General features: G+C 40.9%; 1 protein-coding gene across 3 annotated transcripts in view; it reads left to right on the top strand.

Annotated features, from left to right (window-relative positions):
- The first annotated feature begins 12,566 nt into the window (after positions 1-12,566).
- The window catches only part of BTC (betacellulin), a 40,050-nt gene continuing 31,307 nt past the window's right edge, over positions 12,567-21,309 (top strand). The window contains exon 1 of one of the 3 annotated variants that reach the window (XM_032633294.1): positions 12,567-13,183. In XM_032633294.1, coding sequence (XP_032489185.1) covers positions 13,120-13,183 — 64 coding nt within the window. In that variant the 5' untranslated portion in view covers positions 12,567-13,119. The remainder of the gene's footprint in view (positions 13,184-21,309) is intronic. The other 2 variants (XM_032633295.1, XR_004350071.1) reach the window with 2 other exon arrangements.

The following is a 21,309-nucleotide window of genomic DNA, read 5'->3' as shown; positions in this document are numbered from 1 at the left end:
AGACATACAATAATAAACCCAAAACAATTAAGAAAAGGGTAATAGGAACATACATATCGATAATTACCTTAAATGTAAATGGATTAAATGCTCCAACCAAAAGACACAGAGTGGCTGAATGGATACAAAAACAAGACCCGTATATATGCTGTCTACAAGAGACCCACTTCAGACCTAGGGACATATACAGACAGACTGAAAGTGAAGGGATGGAAAAAGATATTCCATGCAAATGGAAATCAAAAGAAAGCAGGAGTAGCAGTTCTCATATCAGACAAAATAGACTTTACAACAAAGACTATTACAAGAGACAAAGAAGGACACTACATATTGATTAAAGGATCAATCCAAGAAGAAGATATAACAATTGTAAATATTTATGCACCCAACATAGGAGCACTTCAATACATAAGGCAAATACTAACAGCCATAAAAGAGGAAATTGACAGTAACACAATCATAGTAGGGGACTTTAACTCCCCAAAGGACAGATCATCCAAAATGAAAATAAATAAGGAAACACAAGCTTTAAATGATACATTAAACAAGATGGACTTAATTTATATTTATAGGACATTCCATCCAAAAACAACAGAATAGACTTTCTTCTCAAATGCTCATGGAACATTCTCCAGTATAGATCGTATCTTGGGTCACAAGTCAAGCCTTGGTAAATTTAAGAACATTGAAATCGTATCAAGTATTTTTCTGACCACAATGCTATGGAGACTGAACAATACACTACTAAATAACCTGATCACTGAAGAAATCAAAGAGGAATTCAAAAACTACCTAGAAACACATGACAATGAAAACACGGGGACCCAAAACCTATGGGATGCAGCAAAAGCAGTTCTAAGAGGGAAGTTTATAACAATACAGTCCTACCTCAAGAAATAAGAAACATCTCAAATAAACAACCTAACCTTACACATAAAGCAATTAGAGAAAGAAGAACAAAAAACCCCCAAAGTTAGCAGAAGGAAAGAAATCATAAAGATCAGATCAGAAATAATTGAAAAAGAAATGAAGTAAATGGTAGCAAAGATGAATAAAACTAAAAGCTGATTCTTTGAGAAGATAAACAAAATTGATAAACCATTAGACTCATCAAGAAAAAAAGGGAGAAGACTCATCATTAGAATTAGAAATGAAAAAGGAGAAGTAACAAATGACATTGCAGAAATACAAAGGATCATGAGAGATTACTACAAGCAACTGTATGCCAATAAAATGGACAACCTGGAAGAAATGGACAAATTCTTAGAAATGCACAACCTTCCGAGACGGAACCAGGAAGAAATAGAAAGTACAAGCAGACCAATCACAAGCACTGAAATTGAAACTGTGATTTAAAATCTTCCAACTAACAAGCCCAGGACCAGATGGCTTCCCAGACGAATTCTATCAAACATTTAGAGAAAAATTAACACCTCTCCTTCTCAAACTCTTCCAACATATAGCAGAGGGAGGAACACTCCCAAACTCATTCTTCGAGGCCACCATCACTCTGATACCAAAACCAGACAAAGTTGTCAAAAAGAAAGAAAACTACAGGCCAATTTCACTGATGAACATAGATGCAAAAAACCTCAACAAAAGCAAAGAGAATCCAACAGCACCTTAAAAGGATCATACACTATGATCAAGTGGAGTTTATCCCAGGAATGTAAGGATTCTTCAATATACGCAAATCAATCAACGTGATACACCATATTAACAAATTGAAAGAGAAAAAACATGATTATCTCAATACATGCAGAGAAGGCTTTCGACAAAATTCAACACCCATTTATGATAAAAACCCTCCAGAAAGTAGGCACAGAGGGAAATTTCCTCTACATAATAAAGGCCATATATGACAAACCCACAGCCAATATCATCCTCAATGGTGAAAAATTGAAGCCATTTCCACTAAGATCAGGAACAAGACAAGGTTTCCCACTCTGACCACTATTATTCAACATAGTTTTGGAAGTTTTAGCCACAGCAATCAGAGAAGAAAAGGAAATAAAAGGAATACAAATGGGAAAAGAAGAAGTAAAGCTGTCACTGTTTGCAGATGACATGATACTATACATAGAGAATCCTAAAGATGCCACCAGAAAACTACAAGAGCTAATCAATGAATTTGGTAAAGTAGCAGGATACAAAATTAATGCACAGAAATCTCTTGCATTCCTATACACTAATGGTGAAAAATCTGAAAGGGGAATTAAGAAAACACTCCCATTTACCACTGCAACAAAAAGAGTAAAATATCTAGGAATAAACCTACCTAAGGAGACTAAAGACCTGTATGCAGAAAATTATAAGACACTGATGAAAGAAATTAAAGATGATACAAATAGATGGAGAGATATACCATGTTCTTGGATTGGAAGAATCAACATTGTGAAAATGACTTTACAACCCAAAGCTATCTATGGATTCAATGCAATCCTTTTCAAACCACCACTGGCATTTTTCACAGAACTCAAACAAAAAATTTCACAATTTGTATGGCAGCACAAAAGACCCTGAATAGCCAAAGCAATCTTGAGAGAGAAAAACGGAGCTGGAGGAATCAGGCTCCCTGACTTCAGACTATACTACAAAGCTACAGTAATCAAGACAGTATGATACTGGCACAAAAACAGAAATATAGATCAATGGAACAGGAGAGAAAGCCCAGAGATAAACCCCCGCACATATGGTCACCTTATCTTTGATAAAGCAGGCAAAAGTATACAGTGGAAGAAAGACAGCCTCTTCAATAAGTGGTGCTGGGAAAACTGGACAGCTACATGTAAAAGAATGAAATTAGAACACTCCCTAACTCCATACACAAAAATAAACTCAAAATAGATTAAAGACCTAAATGTAAGGCCAGAAATTATCAAACTCTTAGAGGAAAACATAGGCAGAACACTCTATGACATAAATCACCCCAAGATCCTTTTTGACCCACCTCCTAGAGAAATGGAAATATAAGCAAAAATAAACAAATGGGACCTAATGAAACTTCAAAGCTTTTGCGCAGCAAAGGAAACCATAAACAAGACCAAAAGACAACCCTCAGAATGGGTGAAAATATTTGCAAATGAATCAACTGACAAAGGATTAATCTCCAAAACATACAAGCAACTCATGCAGCTCAATATCAAAAAAGCAACTGAATCCAAAAATGGGCAGAATACCTAAATAGACATTTCTCCAAAGAAGATATACAGATTGCCAACAAACACATGAAAGAATGCTCAACATCATTAATCATTAGAGAAATGCAAATCTCACACCAGTCAGAATGGGCATCATCAAAAAATCTACAAACAATAAATGCTGGAGGGGGTGTGGAGAAAAGGGAACCCTCTTGCACTGTTGATGGGAATGTAAATTGATACAGCCACTATGGAGAACAGTATGGAGGTTTCTTAAAAAACTAAAAATAGAACTACCATATGACACAGCAATCCCACTACTTGGTATATATCCTGAGAAAACTATAATTCAATAAGAGTCATGTACCAAAATATTAATTGCAGCTCTTTTTAAAATAGCCAGGACATGGAAGCAACCTAATTGTCCATGAAGAGATGCATGGATAAAGAAGATGTGTCACATATATACAATGGAATATTACTCAGCCATAAAAAGGAAGGAAACTGAGTTATTTGTAGTGAGGTGGATGGACCTAGAGACTGTTGTACAGAGTGAAGTAAGTCAGAAAGAGAAAAACAAATACTGTATGCTAACACATATATATGGAATTAAAAAAAAAAAAGAAAATGGTCAGAGAACCTAAGGGCAAGACGGGAATAAAGATGCAGACCTACTAGAGGATGGACTTGAGGATACGGGCAGGGGGAAGGGTAAGCTGCGACAAAGTGAGAGAGTGGCATGGACATAAATACACTACCAAACGTAAAATAGATTGGTAGTGGGAAGCAGCCGCATGGCACAGGGAGATCAGCTGGGTGCTTTGTGACCACCTAGAGGGGTGGGATAGGGAGGGTGGGAAGGAGGAACATGCAAAAGGGAAGAGATATGGGAACATATGTATATGCATAACTGATTCACTTTGTTATAAAGCAGAAACTGACACACCATTGTAAAGCAATTATACTCTAATAAAGATGTTAAAAAAAAATCAAAACGATCATTCAGCTACTGAGCTAAGCACAGACAGTCCAGAGCAGAAGCAGAAAGGCCGGTAAGGAGGCTCTTATAATAATCTAGGCAAGAACTGATGGTGGCTTTAACCAAGATGATAGCAGTGGAAGAGCTAAGAAAGGGTAGATTCTGGATATAGTCAGATTTTCATTGAGGAATTACCAGTCTTGCAGTGTAAAGGGTAAAATTTTACTTAACGTTTATTCAGTGCTTACTGTGTGCCAGATACTAGTCTGAACATTTTCTATGTATCCAATCATTTATTTTCCACAACCATTGATTGTTTGCTGAGCTATCATTTTGATTCATGGGGAAAAGTATTTCAGATGATAATAAAGGAGATAGTTGAAAATAACTGCAGTGTAAATCTATCCTTAAACGGAGGGGAATGGTGGAAATATAAAAATTGAGAGGATTGAGGGAAGGTTTGTATAATAAATGTTTTAATTTCTTTAGCACACCATCTTCTGCTAAGTAAATTTCTAAAGGAGGGGCATAATTTCGATCTTACCTGTGGGATGACAGGCAATGACAATTTGCAAGTCTGGAATGACCCGAAATGCGTTTTATTAATGAAGTTGTCCACACTAGGGTGGCAGAAGGATATAGTGTGCTAGATTATGTATTGGATTCAGTTGTAAAAGTCCTTGATTCTAGTTCTAATGCTGAGACTTGTGTTATAAAATTTGTTTATGCCTTATTTATAAAACAAAGACAATAGGAGATAGCCATAAGAATGGATGCTCCAAGGCTTTTTAAGGATGAAGAAAGTACAAATGAAAAGAACATCATGAAAAACTAAAATCTCAAATTATGAACATTTAAAGGGAGAAGGTTAAGGTTACTTACTCACTCTAGGGAATTTTTCTGTTGAATTTACCATTTTGACAGTTTGCCCAAAGAAAGGGATACAGCAGTTAGAAGTCATTAAGATTTACAAACGTCATTTGTCATCACAGCTGGAAGTCTCAATAACAGCTTTTCAGTCTAGACTACATTGCAAGTCTCAGCCTTCATCTTTCAGGGCATCAACTGTAGTTAAAAAGAATCCTTCCTTTAGATTTCTTTGTTCATGGGAATATTTACTCTGTTTAAATGCAATTTATGTCCATACCCCTAAGTTAAATCTCCATTTTGTGCCCTCAGGAATACATTAAAAAATATAATCTATATAGCTTAAAGATTGAGATTTGAGCTGTGTCAAAATTTAACCTTATGCAACTCACATTTAAATAATTTGATAATTGACATAACCTTGAACTTGTTGATAGACCAAAAATGCAGAAATTGTTAAACTGTATCATTTGTGAGACCAATAGACCATGATTTGTAATAAATATATTTTATTACTTATTTTTCATTTCTATGGGAACCGGTGAGCACCTACATATTATGGACCATAAACTAAAGGTACTGGTTTTAAATTAAATTTTAACTTAAGTTGCAATTTGAAGATAGTTTAGAATATGGAGAATTTTTAGCCATTTGTATGTTAATACGTTTTCAAAATTATTTTTTAAATGTGTAGTTTCATGGCAGATTTGAGGATAAATGTTTTCTCAGTGATCTTCTGGTTACTTTAAAACAGTATTGAAGGAAGAAAACTTGCAGTGTTGTATTAGCATTTTATGGTTGAAAAAGGCTGTTTAAAGTCATCTAGCCTTGGAATCTCAGCATCTCCATGTTAGGAATGAGATGAAATTATTGGAATTGCCTTTACAGTACATAGCATGTGCATTTCCAGTGCCAGGGAATGTATTATTTCCCCAGGGAATCTATTTTCTCATTAGAATTTTAGATGGATCTTTATATTGAATCCAAATGCATCTGCCTCTAACCCTTAGGTCCTTGTTGCACCCACTGGGACTGAGCGGTGTGAATATAATTAATTTTCCATGTGACAATTCTTCAAATATTTGAAGAAATCTATCATGCAAGCCACCTTCCTTCCCCCGCTCCTTGCCTCTGTCCTCTCTGCTTAAGGCTAAACAACCCAGAAAGAACTGTTATTTGTGAAACAGAGGCAAGAACCCTTACCAGTCTGGTTAAGTTTAGCAACTTATCATTTAGGAGCTATACGTTCTTCCCTTTGGGGAACACTAAAAATATATTTCCTTATCTTCAGTCTTTTGGGATTGATTTCACATAGATTACTAGTAGCTCCACCTCCTCCCCAGTGTCTTGGAATATAACTCATATGAATCAAAACACTTGAATTCATCAGAGGATTTGCAAACTCTCGTAAGATGTCTATACTCATCTTGGGTTTTTTATGTTTACATTTTGTTTTATTGTGGTAAGAGTAAAACACGTGAGATCTACCCTCCTAACAAAATTGTTAGTGTCCATGACATTGTTGTTGACTATGGGTGCAATGGACAGCAGATCTCTAGAGCTTATTCATCTTGCTTAACTGAAACTTTATGCCAGTTGATTAGTAATTTCTGTTTTCTCTGTCTGCCCAGCCCCTGGAAACCAATGCTTCACTCTTTGAGTCTATGTATCTATTTTAGATACCTCATATAAATGGAATCATGCAATATTTTTCTTTCTGGGACTGGCTTATTTCAGTTATTATAATGTCCTCAAGATTCATCCATGTTGTCACATATTGCAGAATTCACTTGCTAGATGGTTATGATAAAACAAAGACAACGGTTGTTAGTGAGGATGAGAAGAAGTTAGAACCCCTTCACACTGGCGATGGGAATGTAAAATGGTGCTGCTACTATGGGGAACAGTGCAAAGTTTCTTCAAAGAGTTAAAAATGGACCTACCATAGGATCCAGCAATCCCGCTTCTAGGTATTTATTCCAAAGAATTGAAATCAGGAGCTTGAAGAGATATTAGCACTCCTACTGTGTAACTATTCACAAGAGCCGAGATATGGAAGCAACCTAAATATCCATAGACAAATGGGTGGATAAAGAAGATGTGGGGCTTCCCTGGTGGCACCAGTGGTTGAGAGTCCGCCTGCCGATGCAGGGAACACGGGTTCGTGCCCCGGTCCGGGAAGATCCCACGTGCCGCGGAGCAGCTGGGCCCGTGAGCCATGGCCGCTGAGCCTGCGCGTCAGGAGCCTGTGCTCCACAACGGGAGAGGCCACAACAGTGAGAGGCCCGTGTACCGCAAAAAAAAAAAAAAAAAAGAAGAAGATGTGGTGTGTATATACAATGGAATACTGGTCAGCCTTAAAAAATAAGGAAATTCTGCACTCATCTTGGGTTTCGATACCTCCTCAGATGCTCTTTTTTTTCTCGTTTGTTCTGCTTGGAAGAAAAAATTAAATCACAATAAAAGTGAAAAACGTGTGCATGTGTGTGTGTGATTCGTGTTTCTTGCACCATTGGCACAGAGCAATTGGCCACGCCCCATTTTGATATTTTCATTATGAACAATTAGAGCTCTGTGGTCCCAAGTCATTTTCGGACATCTCAACCTCCTCAGAGACTTTTTTCACAGGTCTGTGATAGTCACTCTTGTCTGCATACGAATATGTGATTTCCTCTCCAGATTTTAGATAATTTTTATCTGAAATTGTTAATAATTACATAATAGGAATCACGTCTTTTTTGAGAGTTTTAAACTCTGTTGAAAATTCACCCCTTTTAGCTTCTCAAGCCCTCTTAGCATGCCTGTTTTTCTCTGTGATGCCTTCTTTCAGCTGACGCTGCGTAGCCGATTCCTACATGGCCAGAACTAATTCTAGGGTTGCATAGTCATTTATGTCCTATGTTTTATTTTGTTTTTAACTTTACAGCCAATCTCACCTTGTGAGTTAGAATTACAGTCCAATGCAGCAATCCCCTCATCTCTTCCTCTATATTGTGAAGGGAAGCAATTTTTCAGGAAGTCAAGTGAAGAACTCATTAGATACACTGTTGTTCTCAAATGAGACTTCCAGCAGGTGGCCAGAGGATTGACTACACTCGCTATGACTACTTGAGCTGCACAAAGTCAATGGCAACGATTTACTACTAGGTCATTGGATTTGAAGAGTGTGTCCAGGATTCAGAGCTTGAGCACACACAGCATAGCTCCGCCATATATCAGCTACGTGACTTTGGGCAACTTATTCAACTTCCGTGTTTCAATGTCCTCACTGTGAAATGAGAATAACAATGATACATAATTCACATTATATTTGGTGAGCATTTAAAAAGTTAGTGTACGTAAGTGCTGAGAATGGTGCCTGCTACACAGTAAGCATCAATGTGTTCATTGTTATTATTATTCTGGCAGTGGGTTGAGGAACTCATGTAAACGTAACTGAAAAACTTCCTCCCCTACCTGTGAGGGGGACTTATGGGATAGTGGAGAGGGGACAGGAACGCTCACTTCGTCCACAATAAGTGTGTCCACAGTGGGGTGAAAGATGCTACAGGCAAAATGTTCTCATCTCAGATGTGTTCATTTGGGTAATACCAGCACCTCCTAATACAATGCATGGTGCAAGGTAGGTATTCAGTATGTTTGATGAACTAGAATACAGGGACAAGAGCAGAAAAAAATTGCGGGGGTGACAGTTTTGCCATTGTATGGGTTAGGAGAATATTCTCTATCTGACAAGTTGTTTGCAAGTTTTCCTGTAATAACATTACTTCTATTTCCCTATCTCCCTTCCTTTTTTTTTTTACCCCTAATGCTTTCTACTATGTTTCCTAAAGTCTGCCCTCAGGACCTGAGATTCCCTCAGAGGTGTTGCCACCTCCTCTTCCAACAACTCTGCTTCTTTCTGATGTTCTGTTAAAATGATTGCTACAGTTGCACCAAATCCTGGGATAAGTTTGAAGCCACCAGATGAAAGAAGGTCAGAGGGGTCTAAGGGATTGCCAGAGGCATAGACAGTGCCCAAATTCATGGAATTTTAGGCTCACTGTTACTTTCTCATCAGAGATTAAAAAAAAAATAAATTTATTATTTTATTGATTGATTTTTGGGTGCGTTAGGTCTTTGTTGCTGCGCGCGGCCTTTCTCTAGTTGCGGCGAGCGGGGGCTACTCTTCGTTGTGGTGCATAGGCTTCTCATTGTGGTGGCTTCTCTTGCTGTGGAGCACAGGCTCTAGGCGCGTGGGCTTCAGTAGTGGTGGCACGAGGGCTCAGTAGTTGTGGCTTGCAGGCTCTAGAGCGCAGGCTCAGTAGTTGTGGCGCATGGGCTTAGTTGCTCTACAGCATGTGGGATCTTCCTGGACCAGGGCTCGAACCCGTGTCACCTGCATTGGTAGTCGGATTCTTAACCAATGCGCCGCTGGGGAAGCCCTCCCATCAGAGATTTGCTCTGTGCTCTTTCCTTCCCTCCACTAGGAATATTAGTAAGAGAGGGTTAATGAAGGAAGCTAGTCCCTACTCTTTTCCCTTATGTAACCTATAAATAGATTGTAAAATAATATAATAACCATAATACACTGAATAATTTCTAATATGCCAGATTTTTGCCTTAGAGATATATATCATTGTGAATCATAAAAACTGTGCCAATCATTACCATCACATTTTATAGATGAGAAAACTGAGGCTCAGGGAGATGAGTAATTTGTGATCCAAGCATTCAGTGACAAAGTCCAATTTGAACAGACTAAAAAAACTCCAGAACCAACTGTACATAGTATACTACTCTGTGGTCCCACATGGAGGAGTGTTGACACTGATGGGAAACTATGACCATGTGGGAAAGGATGAAGCCACTGTGCCAGGTGTGTTAGGGAGGGATGTCTAGGGCCTGGCTGTACTACAACATTAAAATGATGCCACTTAAGTGCTTGCCTACTTACTCTACAACTAGGGCCTGCACAAAAGCCCAGATTTTTTAAAAAATCAGAAGTATCTTTATCAGGTATGTATGAATATGGTCACAGGAAAAGGTCATAACAGAGAGCTGAAACTGATAGATATCACATAGATGATTATATTTGAGATTTACTAAACTTGTATCAATATTAAGCTGCCATTGAAAAAAGATAGCAAGTCAAACAGATTGAGGCTTACGTATAAAAAATGGATACCTGAAGGACTGAAGAAGAAGGTATGATAAAATATGTAAGAAAAAAAAAGTCACTAATAATCCCCTTTCCCCAGAAAAACTAGGGTGTAAAGCAAAATCACCTGAATACAGCTTTTGAGCATTGATTTTTCACTGGTTTTCCATAGAGGCTAATTCAATAGTTTTAAGAACCTTTGAAAACCCTCTATATATACTACTAATTTTTAGTAATCTACAATGCATATCATTACTATAAAAACATTATATTCACCATTCATATTTCTTTTTATTCATCTACTCTTATTGAATTAAATAATGTTACTGACTACTAGGAAATCTTCCTATGCTACTGAATACCTTAAAGTCATAATTTGGAGATTACATGCTGACCTTGAATGGATACATTCTAGAATTTTCCTTTCTACCACCACATGTGCGTCTGTTTAGGTGTTGTGCCCCACAAATAACCACAAGCTTGTTTTGTCCTGTCCAGTGGAGGGGGAGGAGTGTCCCTGCTGGAGGCTGCTCTGTGTGAGAAGAGAAAACATTGATGCTTAAAGGCCTCCAAAGGCATCCACTTAAGCCTCATACCAGATTCAGGAGGGCTGGTTATATCGGCTTAAAGCTGGCACAGGAAAGACACGATTCAAGCAATCCTTGGCTTGGGGATTCTGGGAATATAAGTTCTACCTTGTGACTCTGTTACAGATTTGACCCATTCATCTCTTAGTAACAGCTCAGTTTATAATCTAAAGCACTGAGACACACCTCAGTTACACGAATGAGGCCTCATGAAAGTCAATTCTTGCCTCCTACTCTTCCAAAGTTAGTGGTTGGAACCCAGATTGGCTTTCCCCCTTAGTGAGAAAAAAGAAGGAGGAGGAAGAGAAGAAGGGAGAGAAAGAAGGAAGAAACGCAGGCAGTAAGGAGGGTAGGAAGAAAGAAAGGGAAGAGAACGTTGCTTGATCTTGAAGAGCAGTTTGCCTGGGCGAGTGCTAGAGAGAGGAAGGGGACGACCCCGGAGAGACGAGAGCTGAGGAAGGCCCGAAAATGAATTATTCCACCTCTTTCTTGCTGAAGATTGAACCTTCGGGGCCAGGAAATTTGGAAGACATATTCTCTGGAGTATTTATTTTACTTCTGGCAGTAAATAAAGCCCTTAGGGAAGGTTATTAATTTATCCGGCTTATTTAATATATTCAAGTACCCTATTTCATACTCCAGTGGCCTGAAACAGTTAATTTACCCTTTGAATGGCACGAATGGTGAACATTTACACCAAGTCTTGGCACTTTACAATATGTGACAAACATCTGGTATTTTTTGCTTAGGTTTGCTTTAGTTTTTATTAATATTTATGGAGAAGGAAAATAAAAATAATAATGTTCTGTTGAGGATACCAGGACAGTTGTTGGCTAGGGTGCCGTCTCAGAGTGAAAGATGCCTTCACCTAGGGCCCTGATCCTGAGGGAAGGAGACAATATCGGAAAGGAAAGGGAAGGATGGAGATGGAAAGGAGGGAGATGATGTCAAATCCCCTTGGCTTCGTGTGCTCTTGCCCTTTTTATCTGGGGTGCAGTAACTGCCTATCTCACAACCTTGAATTCTCTAAACCCCATGTCTGTCTTCTCATAGATGCTTTCTGAGCTGTCATGTGGGTGCTAGAATGGGATTCTGGAAATTACCAACTGATTTTTATTCCTCTGGGTATATTGGTTGCCTGGTGCGCTAAAATAATGTGAATTGGTTTTGAAATGAAATGTCACTTGTTGAAGAAAAGCACATAATAATTTGTTTAATTTAAACAATGGGGAGGAAGGGGAAGACATCTGAACTGCATTTCTTATGTAAATGAATGTTTATTGGACTTTCGGATGCTATAGAAATACAACTTCTGTACTGAGGAGGCATGATTACACATATTGATCACGCAAGAGGAATATAGATCAGTAAGAAAACTGCTGTACCCTTTAGTTATTTTGGAGACAAATCATGTAAGGTAAAACTGGATGCTGCTTTCTGTCTTCGAAAGCTGTGCGGATGCCTTTGTGTTCCAGCAAATGCTTGGTGCAGAACCATCAGATTCCACGTCTCCTCAAAGAAGAGATGTGTTGAGGTAGAGATAGTGCTTGGGAAGCCCCAGGCAAAAAGGATTCTCCTTATTCTTATAGATCCAACAGAGTTGATGAATTAAATAAATAAATGAAAATACAATGGATAGACGAGTAAATGGAGAAATAAAAAATATAAGTGACATCCTTAAAGTAGCTCTTGGTGAGCCCACACTCCCAGATATTCAACAAATTACGTATGGAAAAGAGAAGCTTGGAAATTGTCAAATGCCTGAGGTTAACCACAGTGAGTGTTGGCTCTGGTCCCTGCAGGACACCAGCAATTGGCTGAAATAAGGGGAGCTGGAATTCCAGAGCAGTCCGGGTCTGCCGTTCTCGCTCAGTGGGCTCGGGGAGGGAGTTTAGAGCCGGCTTGCTCCACGGCGGCCCGCAGGCCCCGCACCTCGGGCGCCTCCATATGCTCTCTCTCCGCTCCCTCCCCACCTCCTCGACTCCCCAAGGGGAGGGAAATGAACCTTCAGGTGCGACCCAGCAGGGGGCGTGGGTGAGCTGACCCGAGGGCAGCCCGCAAGTGTCCCGTTGTGTGGGTGTGGGGTAACTTGGGTGGGAACGGCGTGGAGGCCACCACGACGAAGTCTTGCGCCTCGTCGATGGGGTGTGTGCAGAAAGAGCGCGGATAAATAGGAGGCTCCCTCTTCCCGGCGACACTCGCGTAGCCGGTCGGCCGCCCGCCCGCCCGCCCGCCCGGGGTGTCCGCCCGCCCGGTAGCCGGGTGCCAGCCTGGGCAGTAGTTTTGCTTCCTACTAGCTCCGGGATTCGTTTCCAGGCACCCCGTCGGGCGCCCGTGGCCCGGGAAGGGGGCGCAGGAAGAGGCGGGAGACTCGTCTCGGGGCTGCTAGGCCCGGCAGCAGGGTTGATGGCCCGGGCCGTCCCGGGCAGCGGCGCCAGCTCCCTGCCACTGCTCCTGGCCCTCGCCCTGGGTAAGTGGTCGCTGGGGACCCAGGAGGAAAGTCTAGGGTGGAGTCGCAGGGAGGGCGAGCCTTCCGCGCTGGCATTTGGACCCGAGGGGGCCCTGGGGTTGGCAGGGGCGGGTCGAAGAACTTGGAAGACTGGGGTAGCACGAGGTTAAGAATCCGGCACTTGGGCACCTGGGGCTGCACCTGTTGCGGCGGCTCTGGGCGCAGGGGGCGGTCCGAGGGCGGAAGGGATCCCGTGGGCGGGCGCAGAGCGGAGGGCCTGGGCGCCGGTGTTCTTGGGCGTTGCGGCGCGGTGCCCGCGAGCGAGGAGGTGTGGCAGGTGGAGGATTTTGGGAAATCCACCAAAGTGGGAGCCTGGGAGACTAGACCGAAAAGACATCCCCTGGGAAGAAGAGGAAAGGGAACTCCTTGGCTTGAGATGCAGGCCTCCGGGAGTGCGGAGCAGGGTGGAGAGCAGTTTGCCTGGGCGCGTGCCAGAGGGAGGAAGGGGACGACCCCGGAGAGACGAGAGCTGAGGAAGGCCCGAAAATGAATTATTCCACCCCTTTCTTGCTGGCGAAGTTGGGAGGGGCAGGAGGAGGGAGAAAAGATTCAACTTTTGAGACCTGGATCTCCTGTTCCTGATAGGGAAACAAAAGGAAAGGGAGATGACATATTTTTTACTGAGGGCAGTATTGATGAAACACATAGCTGCTTTACTTGGAGTATATTATTTCCTGTTTTAAGGAGAAGTTGCAGAGAGAAAACGTTTCTTCACTTCGAAGGTGAAACTTGGGTGGTTAGGTTAAGGACTACTGGGTGTGGTCGGTCACCTGGTGTGAGGGGACAGTGGCTAGTGGGAGAAGTGATAGGATGCCTGGCCCTCCCGGAGGCTCTCCTCACCTCCTTGGGAGTCAGTGCTGGCAGAGAAAGAGCTGGAACTTCGGATGCTGGGGCAAGTTTATACTGCTGGAAGCAGTGTTCCCCTCACTCTCTAGTATGGGAAGGTAGCAGGTAGATACTTAAGTGGGAAAATCCTACTACTGCAGGGCATCCTCTCTGCATCATGATCATTTGTGCTGGGTGCAGGCAGAGGGACGGGAAACTGGCAATATTTTGTAGTCCTAGCTGGGATGAGGGGTAGGGACATCTGGGCTTGGGGCATCAATGCGAGAGGAGGGGCGTCTCCACAGCTGAAGTGTCTATGTGATGAGGACACTACCTTCCAGCCTGGAAAGGACCAGACTTTCTCTTATGGAGGAAAAGAGGTGGGATCTAAATGGAAACCTCCATTTGGCTGTGTCCTTGGAATAAGAGAGGTGCCTTAAAGGTGTCACGATCTTGGTCAGAAGTGGATCAGACTTAGATCATGGTTAGAGAGAAAGGACTGATTTACAAACCCCGCAGAGGAAGAGGTCAGAAACAAATTGGAGTGAAGTGGAGCCTGAAGAAGGGCAATGGGCCTGAGAGTTAGGCCTAGAAACTATGCTTTGCCAGCATCACTAGGATGAAGCTGGCATTCTCCTCCTCCATTTTATCTGGTCTGTCCTACTGTCAAAGAGTTTACTGAAAATCTGCTACAGTCAGCAAGATGCTAGAGTATATGGGAATGGGGGTGGGAGGAGGGCTCAAGAGAGTCCTAAGACATGCTTCTTGCCCTAAAAGATGTTATGTTGAAGTTAGGAATGCAGGACTAACAGATATGAAACAATAGGAGAAAAAGTCATGAAACCGGCGAAAGGAGAGCTCAACAGGGAGGGATGGAGCAGTGGGGAGACTGCATGGAGAACCTGAGTGGGTAGGATTGAAACTTGGCAGGATTTGAAATATCAATAGTAGGGGAGAGAGGGGGACGAAAGACGGTAAAAGCATTTAGTAAAGGGTTGGTGATGGGAATGAGATTAATTTCCTGGGGAGACAGACAGTCAGCCTGCCAGAAAGTAGAACTGATGAGAGGCAGACAAATTATGAAGAGCCAAAAAAGCCAGGTTAAAATATTTTGATATAAATCAATAAACAGTTAATCACACACCATCATAGGCCTTGAATACAGAGTGATATAATACAAGCAATGATTTAAGGAGATAAAGCTGGCAGTGGGGTGCAGTGTGGGAGGAGGGGGGAGGGCCAGAGGACCTGATTGTCTCAGGTATAATCCAGGCACAAGCTAATACAGGACAAGATTAGGGTGATGTGCCAGCAGAAGTGTTATGGTAGAAGTGACTATTTCAGGTTGATGGACGTTCTTCCCTATTTACCATCACACGGTACTTTATTTTTTTTCTCAAAACTTGTCAAAAGGCAGAAATGAAAAAAAACAAAACAGAATTCTAATCCAGCGCTGTTGTAACTCAGGGTAACCTAAGAGTGCAACTGCCTTGTTGAATGTTTGGTTTAGGGAATTGAATTCAGTCTCTAGACTCCCTAAGAGGCTCCACTCCTTGCAAAATGCCAAAGGATGTAATTTGTTGACCTCAGTGTTTCCATTAAATGGTCCTATTTACTTTTTTTTTTTTTTTTTTTTTTGCGGTACGCGGGCCTCTCACTGTTGTGGCCTCTCCCGTTGCGGAGCACAGGCTCCAGACGTGCAGGCTCAGCGGCCATGGCTCACGGGCCCAGCCACTCCGCGGCATGTGGGATCTTCCTGGACCAGGGCACGAACCCGTGTCCCCTGCATCGGCAGGCGGACTCAACCACTGCGCCACCAGGGAAGCCCGGTCCTATTTACTTTTAAGTCTCATTCCTAATTTAAGTCACATGTTATCTTATTTACTTCTTGAAAAGAATGTGAGCAACAGCTGTGTGATGTTCTAGGTGTGTGTGCGCGTGCGTGTGTATCTATGTCACAGTGAAAGTGCCTTGAGAGCTGGTACTGAGCAGACGTTGAGGCCTGGTTCCAGCTTCTGCCATTCTGTGACTTGAGATGTCTGTAAGTTACAATTCTCTGGGCATTGTTTTTCTCATTTATAAAATAAACGAGTTGCTTTAGATGAGACTAAGGTGCTTACCAACTTGACATTCTGCTGATCTTTAATGAACATTTCTACTGGGAATTTAAGAGAAAATTTTTTTACAGTAATATTTAACTTCCATTTACTTGTAATGGGTCTTTGTTTCCTGTAAACTTTACCTTAACAAAGAGAACCATGGATGCTTGCTTGTTTGATAAATATGGTAAAGGGGCAATAACTTTGTTTAAAGTTTTTTTTTTAAATCTTGAAGAAATTGGACTCCCTATTTATTCTGTTTTTAAATTTCTCCCTCTCATCCAATTGCTATAACAAACTAAAGCTAAAATCATAATTAGTGAAAAAGGGAAAAAAAACGTTTCTTTTTAAAAAAATGAGTGAGTTTTAAGGTCAAAAATATGTTCCCCTCCTTATTAAAATCTAAACCAGTAATATATGTAAGTTGGTTTTTTAAGTTCTTCTTGAGAATATGAATGTATTCATGATGTAATATCTAGGTTTCAAGTTGTAAAGCAAGTAGGCGGCAGCAGGTAAAATTCTCATTGTACAAAGGAAGTAGCTGAAGCCCCACACAGTGAAGATTTTAGAATGTGCCTCTTCAGATATGCTTTTGGGCTTAGAAGAGCATTAGGAGTTTTTTTCCTCTTCAAAAACCCCAGGTTTCGCAGGCCACACTTGCATATTACCAAGTGTTACAAATCAAAGTTTGCTATTGCACCATTCTCAGTTGTTGTGTGGAAATTCCCAAATAATTCTGGAAGAAAGATCCCAATAATGCAGACAAGCTTTGTAGTGCCCACTGAAGGTGGCCCTGCTGAGGCTTGGCCTGCAAATATCTGTGCTGAGGTCAAAGGTGCCCAGGACAGAGAGTCCATGTGTCTGTCCACACCCCTGGCACTGCCCCATCTCTGTTGAGACTGCTCACCCCAGTACCCTGTGCTCCTGAAATCCATGGAGAGCCCAGTGGGAAAGCCTCATCTTGTTTTTTTCTCACCCTCTAATAGTAATCAACTCATGAATGTCACTAGGAGGCATGAATGTCACTAGGAGGCTGAGGGGACAGTCAGAGAAACAGCACCAAACTGTTGTCCGGGTCACTCTTCTAATCCATGAAGCATGCTTGTCAACTTCTCTTCTAGAATTAGTTTCTTCCCAGGAGGGTCCAAATAAGCCAGAATCTGGACTGCATGCAGTTTAGGCTTAAGCCACGATCCTGATACACTTCTAAAACTGCAGACGAACCCCTGGATCCACAAAGAATCCATATTCCAGTTGGTCAAGAGTCCGCCAAAGTAAAATTTAAGAGGAAAGTCATCTGATTAAAACGACTATGCTTTGTACTGCTAATGACTGCAGTTTGCCCAGCCATATCTGTGTCTTAAAAGAGGAATCTTGGTAGCCCAAATGAATCTATAATTGCTAGATTTTAAAGAAATGAGGAGATTTTTTAGATGGTTGGAGAGAGATTGGGTATTTAATCTTAATTTACATCAGTTAGGTAGTAACCTACTTCGATTATCAGCAAGATCAAGTCAAATAGCAAAGAAGTACTTTTATTCATTCTTTACATTTGTTTGAGGATATGTAGTATATTATTTACCTGACCTGTAGACCAGAAGCACTGATTCCGAAACAGTGACAAAATGTATAACAATGTTTGTGTTCAGCCTTCTCATTTCAAAGTGTCTCCGTTGGTTGTATAACAGGATGAGTTACTAATATAGCATTTCTCTCTTTGCAACACCATGGATTTACTCATTCCATTAGCCTTATGTTTGAGATGCTGAGATGTATAAAGAGTTCCTGGCACATAGTGGGAGCTGAAAACATATTAGTTAATTGAATGAGTGAATGCAAGTGACGGTTTGTGACAATGCCCAGGCATTAAAGGGACAGCAGGTTCAGTAAAGAAAACAGTTCTATTTCTTGTTGGCAAAACATGCCCACTACTCAGAGATGATGTAGAAGGATGTGTTTCTTCATCTCTTCTTACTTGGGACTTGCTTCCCATCTCGATAGAGATCCTTTCACAGACGGACTTTTGTTTGGCAAGTAGTAAGTCTACTTCTGTTTCTCATGTTCGGTAATGCTACCTATCTCTCATATATTTGGTTCATATATTTGGTTCTCCCCCATATTTGAATGGGGGAGACAGTGGGAGATAGGACACTAAAGTATAGTACAATGACATATCACTGTATTTAAGGGGAACCCAGTTCTCCTGACTTATTTTAAAAGCATTTAAGTTCATTCTAGCAGTCTCCTACCGTCTTTGCTTTCTCTGCTGCCTACCCATACATCTGTGGCACCCCAGGCACTGGCTATACCTCACGTTCTTGGACTCTTGGCTCTTCATCCCAGCCAGTAAACCTGCCTACTCATATCCCAGGCCCAGGCCATCCCAGCTGGTAGTGAACAGTTGGCATTGATCAGACCAGGTGTTTTCCTTTGGTCTGTGCCTAGAATCACTTTGGCCATCCTACTCTGACCCTATCCTTAAATGAACCTGAACCTGTGGGTGACTCCTGCCCTTTCCTGGACTGCTTGCAACACTATGACACTTAGGGCACACTCCTTAGGGCAAATGGAGAGAGGTGACCTTGCTTTACATTCCCCCTGATTGGACCTGTAGGCCTATTCCTGAGGAGTAAAAAGAGCATATCCTGCATCAACGTGATGTTGTAGTCAAGAGTGTAGACTCTGAGCCAGACCATCTAGGCATGACTCCCCGGTTCCTGTGATTTACCAACTCCTCAATCTTGGACAAATCTCTTAAACCCTCTTGGCCTCAGTTTCTTCATCTGTAAAAGCTGACAGCAATAGAACCAAGACTATTATGTGGACTAAGTGAGTTACTACATAAAGCACTTAAACTGTGTCTGGAGCATAGTTAAGTTCTGGATTAACATGAGCTGTTATAATGGATAATTGGAAAGCACAGAAGAAATCATTTATTTAAAAAATTTGGATTTTTAAATTCTGGGTACTTCTGAAATGTAATCAGGGTCTACCAACTGGTGGAAAAACTTCCCCTTGCCTTTATTTCTCAAATTCCAGCTCCCACTAGTTATGAAATAGGCAATAGATAAAAATTCTCAAGAGTTCTCTTTTGGCTGGCTTTGACAGGAAGGAACAAATGTAAGAAATGCCACTGCGAAAGCAAAGTGCTTATCTGTTTCTAAAAAAAAAGTCTATAGATTCTTCTTCAACTGCCAATTTTGATCCTAGTTTTATGCAGTGAAAAGCTTTCCAGCACTTTCCTGACATGGATACCAAAACCCAACATCTTAAGGTGAATCAGATAAAAAGTGAGCCTTCGCTAGCAGAGACAAATGAAATATTTACAAGATAATTTTAATACTTTTAATCTCATCAAAATGGGGTTGTCTCATTTATTGGGGTTATGCAAATAATTGCCTTAACTAAAAAGAAATAAACTGTCATTTTGGAAGAATGAATGATGATGCAATGTCAAAGTTCATTTCTAAATGTCAGACAAATGGAAAATAAACAAGTTGTTTTAGAAAAGTTGTCTAATGACAAAATATATCTTTTTAGATTTTAAGGAGCAGACAGCCATGCATAAATATTCAGTTTTTCCGTGATAATTGTCTTGTAACATTGAGAAAGTTACTTACTCTCCCTGTGCTGCATTTTCTTATGTATAGAATGATAATAGTGATAATAGTACCTATCATCTAGGGACACAGGAGTGTTTTGAGGATAAAATGGGATAATGCAGGAAAAGATTTTAGTAGAATAGTTGGCTAGAAAATGCTCAATATTTATGACTATTCTTAACTTTGTGAATATGTAGATAACTTCTAAGTATTTCATAGGTGTGTCTAAAAAGGAGAAATAGAATCATTGTGGTCATTTAAGCCAGCTGGAGTGTGTCTGTACTTTGATCAAAGGAAATTGCTGTAATATTCACCACTAGAAGTCTTGACGTAAACCTTGTAATTTCAGCATGTGCCCATGCGCATGCTTTCCTAGCTGCCCCAATCAGAAACTAGAACTGTTTTCCAGCATCTGTTTATATTCCATCTTTAATGTCTTTGAATTTGATAACAATGACTTATTTTAGACAGCTCCTCACTGAGATGGAGGCTGTACCTCCTATTCCGGAGTAGGCTGACCTGATAGAATGAGATTTGCTCATGACATTGAGCTATTGACTACCACCATCGGCAAAACGGCAACTTATCCAAAAGCAAGAATTTATCCCGAACCACTGTGGCATAGTGTTGGGTCGGTTGTTGGGAAGTACAGTCTTTATTTCTAAAACAGGTAATAATGAGGAAGACATAGCTAAGTATTTGTACTATTTTAAAGTGTGTCTGATACTATTATAAAGTGTGTCTAATACTGTGTTTAGCATTAAGGAGAGCTGTCCAAGTCACTGTCTTTCCAAAAAGAGTTTGTATTATATTGGGTATAAATGTTCATCAGAAATGAAACACCGTATAGTAAGTAGTTCAATACTTAACGGAGTTTAAATTACCTAGTACAGACTAAACATCTCAGAGAAGGAGAATTTATTATGGGCTGAAGTGATTGTGAAAAAAATATCACCAAGGAAACAGGGAATTGAGTTAGCTTTTCCACGATGGTGGTAGAGGGAAAAAAATGGGAGAAAAATTAGAAGGTGGATAAACTAATTATTTTTCTTTTTTTGGTGAAGCAGAGAGTGAGCAGACTCAAAGCATAGAACAAAGAGTTGATTTTGTGTGGTATTGAGGGAAATATTGACTGGATAAGGACTCGTTTTTCAGGATGAGGACATTAAGCAGGATCCTGAAATTTTGAATTTTTTAATTTTTTTTGCCGATGAGTGTCCTGGTTGTCATGCCTTTGGCTCTTCGGTCCTGAAGCGTTTGCTGGAGAAAACAACTCATCCCTGGCCACCAACACCCCTATCCCACAGGCAGTGTAACCTACACCCTCCCCCAGGATCCTGAATTCTTAATGCAGTGACGTCTTTGCAGGATTTCCTAGGAATTGGAGCTAGGAGGTTTTCTAATTTACATACATTTATGCTTTTAATTATATGTCAAGACCTTATTTTAAAATATTATATGGTCTCCTATCTGAGGAGCCTGTTTTAATTCTGTGGAAATGTCTAGACTCCATTTTTACTGGAGGCCCTATAGCTTGGTGAAGAGCTAAGTACAGATCAGA

The sequence above is a fragment of the Phocoena sinus genome, chromosome 5 (genome assembly GCF_008692025.1).
Source record: "Phocoena sinus isolate mPhoSin1 chromosome 5, mPhoSin1.pri, whole genome shotgun sequence".
Lineage (NCBI taxonomy): Eukaryota > Metazoa > Chordata > Mammalia > Artiodactyla > Phocoenidae > Phocoena > Phocoena sinus.
This window is presented reverse-complemented; position numbering and strand designations above follow the sequence as displayed.